Genomic DNA, 3,415 nt, shown 5'->3' on the forward strand with positions numbered 1-3,415 from the left:
GTTTTATCAGCCTCAATTTCAGCCGTTTGCTTCATTGGATTTATTATTTCGTTCTGCTCGTTAAAAACAAGTCAGCGCTTAAACCTGTTTAATTGAAGCGTTGCATGAAATGGAAAACTAATTTCACCAAGCTTGGAATTTTTTAATTTTGGTTAGCTTGTTCAATTGAAGTTCTATATTATTACTTTTTTTACATTTGCCTCTGGTTTCGAGGGTTGAGACTGCCAATCCGATCTTACATGAAGGGAGATTGGACAATAACTAATATAAACAAAATGCACTTAAAATTTGTCCATCGATTTTGGCGCAGTCGCTAAATTTTAAGTTATGTTTCTAATTATCAATAACAGTGTTGCTTCGAATACATAAATTCTCAGTTCTTTTCGATTTTTGCGGCATATTTTCAAAAGCTGCTCCCGTTTGAACTTGCAAGCTACGAGAAACTCGCTGTTCCGTCGAGACTGACGGCCTGATTGCGCCTATTGTTGACTATGCCGCGCCTAATTAACGTGTGTCAATTAATCGCTGCCTGCCGAATATTAGGTTAGACCGAAATTGAATCATCCCTCTTGACTCTCTGGCCTCGCGCGCTTTCCTAATTAATCGTCTTCCTCACTCTCCCTCGCTTATGTATCTCTCTCGCGCCTAGATTAATTTATTTATCCAAACAAGCAGCGATGCATGCAATTCTGTCGCGCAAATAGACACGCAAGCATAAAATTGCTCTGCCGATGGCGAGACAACAGCTTCCAGCTCCAATTTCCACATTATAATGACCATATAACAGCAGGCTCTGCTGATGCGCGCAACCCGCATTTGCCCCGAAACAATCACGCATTTATGCTACCCCGACGTGACACTGTAAAACTGCTGTCAATCATTGCTCTTTCAAAATATCTTTTGCCATTTTTAATCATGCAAATTAAGTTTATCAGGTGACCAGATCAAAAACTGTCATAATTTGAGTTGTGAAAGCAGACACGCTTTCGTACCGCGTCTGTTCACTGAGGCCAACGAGGAGATTCTAAATGCCATCATCGGACAGGTTTGCTAACATTTTTATGTGATTTTTTTTATATCTATTTTTGAGAATGTAAACTTAATATTTATTTGTCTATTATCCACCAAAATATACGTTACACTATTTTACTCAAAACACTCACGCCAAGTATAAAAATTCAAGTTATTGTTGGGCGTCACAAATTAAAAAATTCAGATCTTACAGTAAAAACTATATGAGAAAAAACACATTTTATCCGTCGCTCCCATGCGTTTTGCAATTGGGGTAAAGAAATGGAAGAAATACTCTCTTCTTTACATCCTTAGAAAAAGGAGAATTTAGTTTTTAACCCTCGTTAAGCTCAATTCATATTTTCCTTAATATTTGTTTTAAATCCATTGTTTAGGTTGGCCAACCAGTGACGGATGTATACATTGCGTTGCAAGTAATTCAAAGTTCTCTGAACGACTATTATCGAAAAATTGAAGACGATCAGGTCCTGTACGAATTTAGAGCTTCTCTAGTTAACAATGCACTGTAGACTGTGATTGCATAAGTGACGAAGTAAAAGTGTTATCTGAATGAATTGAAAATTGGTATATTTATTTTCGTAAAAAAACCTTTAAATGAAAATAGGAGATCTTTACGATCTGCAGGATCTCTTATAAAAATTCATAAATCTTGTCAGTATATTATGTAGCGAGCTTTGGAGACAGATGTCTATTTTAAATTATTATCTCTTTTCTTTTTTATCACTTCTTATCAGTTTTATATCACTGGCTTTTAAATTGATTATAATTTCGGTGTGGAACTGTTCGGTCCGTTTTTTTATTCGCTCTCTTATCAGTTGGTGAGTTCAAAATGAAGCAGATCGCTGGACTAGCTCTCCTCTTGGCCGTTCAGGTATCCATTTCATTGGTAATTCTCTTGTAGATGCTAACTAGAATCTTCGAGGGTGGATTTAGGTCCTAACAGCGCACGTGGCACTCGCTGAATCGAATTCCGGCACTAACCTGCCATCGACACGCGACCTAAACGATGACATTAGCGCTGCTGGAGTGGCTTTAAAAAATTTCGACTTGGAAGTGGATCGGTACACTGGAGTTTTGAAAGTTTTCCAGGATGAAATAGATATCTCAATCAGAAACACCTACGGTGAAATCGAACGAAACTTGCAACTTATTCCTGAGGTATATTGTCTTAAAAAATCTGAATTGTTTGTTCTGAATAGGAAAATATGTCAAATTTTAATCTACCAATCGGAAATCCCAACAACAAATTTTTCATTCAATAGAGAAAAAATCTCGTTGATTTTACCAATTTAAACGTGCGTATGCAGCTTTCTGGCGAGATAGTGGCCGTTTTGACTGCAGTGATGGCAAACGGCGTGAAAGACGCATCCAGCTTAATAGCTTCCAGCGGCGTTTCGGTCTTGGCTGGAGTTGGATCCCAAATTATTGCAACGAACTCCGTGCTTCAGTCCAACCTGGTTTCTCTGGACGAGTCGACACTCCTGCTCAACTCAACCTTCCAGGACTCAAAGGGTCAGCTTCTTGTGATGGGCATGACGGTGCCAAGTATTTTCATCGACGTTGACTCACAAATTAGAAGTGCAATTGACGGATTGGTAAGTTTTTTTTCTTTCAAACATGATTTTAAAAACTAGAGTTGAGCTTGAACTAACGTAAGAAACGAAAAGAATACGGTTAACAAAACTCTGAATTCACATTTAGTAAAGTATGAAATCTATGATTAATTTTAGAATTTGTAAATTTAAAAAAAGATCATTCTCTTCATATCCACTGTAATGAATGCAAGAAAGGCTATCAGAGCAATCGCTACCTCACTGTTCTTTTGCTTAGTTTGATTCTCTGAACAGTTCAAGGTCCTTTTGATTTAAGTTATAGTTTAGATTTTTCCTTTTTAATTACAATAATTTATCATTGTGGTTTTCAAATTGTGAATTGTAGAGTGGAACACCGGTAGTTGACATCTTGGTTGGACTTCAGACCGTCATCAACATTCTATACGATCAAAATTTCGGTATCGAAAACTCCAACATCGTCTATGAGTTCCGGGGAGATCTTGCTCTGCAGGCATTGCAAGCTGTGATTGACCAAGTGCCACTATAATAAAATTGCAGTGGGTGAACCAAAAGCATTTTCTTTCCTTTCCTCGTTCCGCTTGGCAGCTGTTGTTGCACTAGAGGGATTTCAACCTTCAATGAAATCAAGCCAGGGGGATTGTTTGTATTTGTGTATGGGATCGAAACCAAAGAAGAACAGCAAAAAGCGAGCAATTAATTGTGCCTGGGCAGGGTTCCCGGGTCACTTGCTGCACAGGCTTGTTTTCCTGCCACAGCGGATCTAATTTCGCGTGAAAACGCTGAACTGGAGGAAGCCGCAAAATGGGAAA

At 38.3% G+C, this 3,415-nt stretch overlaps 1 protein-coding gene across 1 annotated transcript; it reads left to right on the plus strand.

Moving 5' to 3' along the window:
* The first annotated feature begins 1,813 nt into the window (after positions 1 to 1,813).
* On the plus strand, positions 1,814 to 3,157 carry LOC135936383 (uncharacterized). Its single transcript, XM_065479177.1, has 4 exons — positions 1,814 to 1,903; positions 1,966 to 2,190; positions 2,340 to 2,627; positions 2,971 to 3,157. The coding sequence occupies exons 1-4, from the start codon at positions 1,862 to 1,864 to the stop codon at positions 3,130 to 3,132; spliced, it is 717 nt and encodes a 238-aa protein (XP_065335249.1). The 5' UTR covers positions 1,814 to 1,861; the 3' UTR covers positions 3,133 to 3,157.
* The last annotated feature ends 258 nt before the right edge of the window (positions 3,158 to 3,415 follow it).

The sequence above is a fragment of the Cloeon dipterum genome, chromosome 2 (assembly GCF_949628265.1).
Source record: "Cloeon dipterum chromosome 2, ieCloDipt1.1, whole genome shotgun sequence".
Taxonomy (NCBI): domain Eukaryota; kingdom Metazoa; phylum Arthropoda; class Insecta; order Ephemeroptera; family Baetidae; genus Cloeon; species Cloeon dipterum.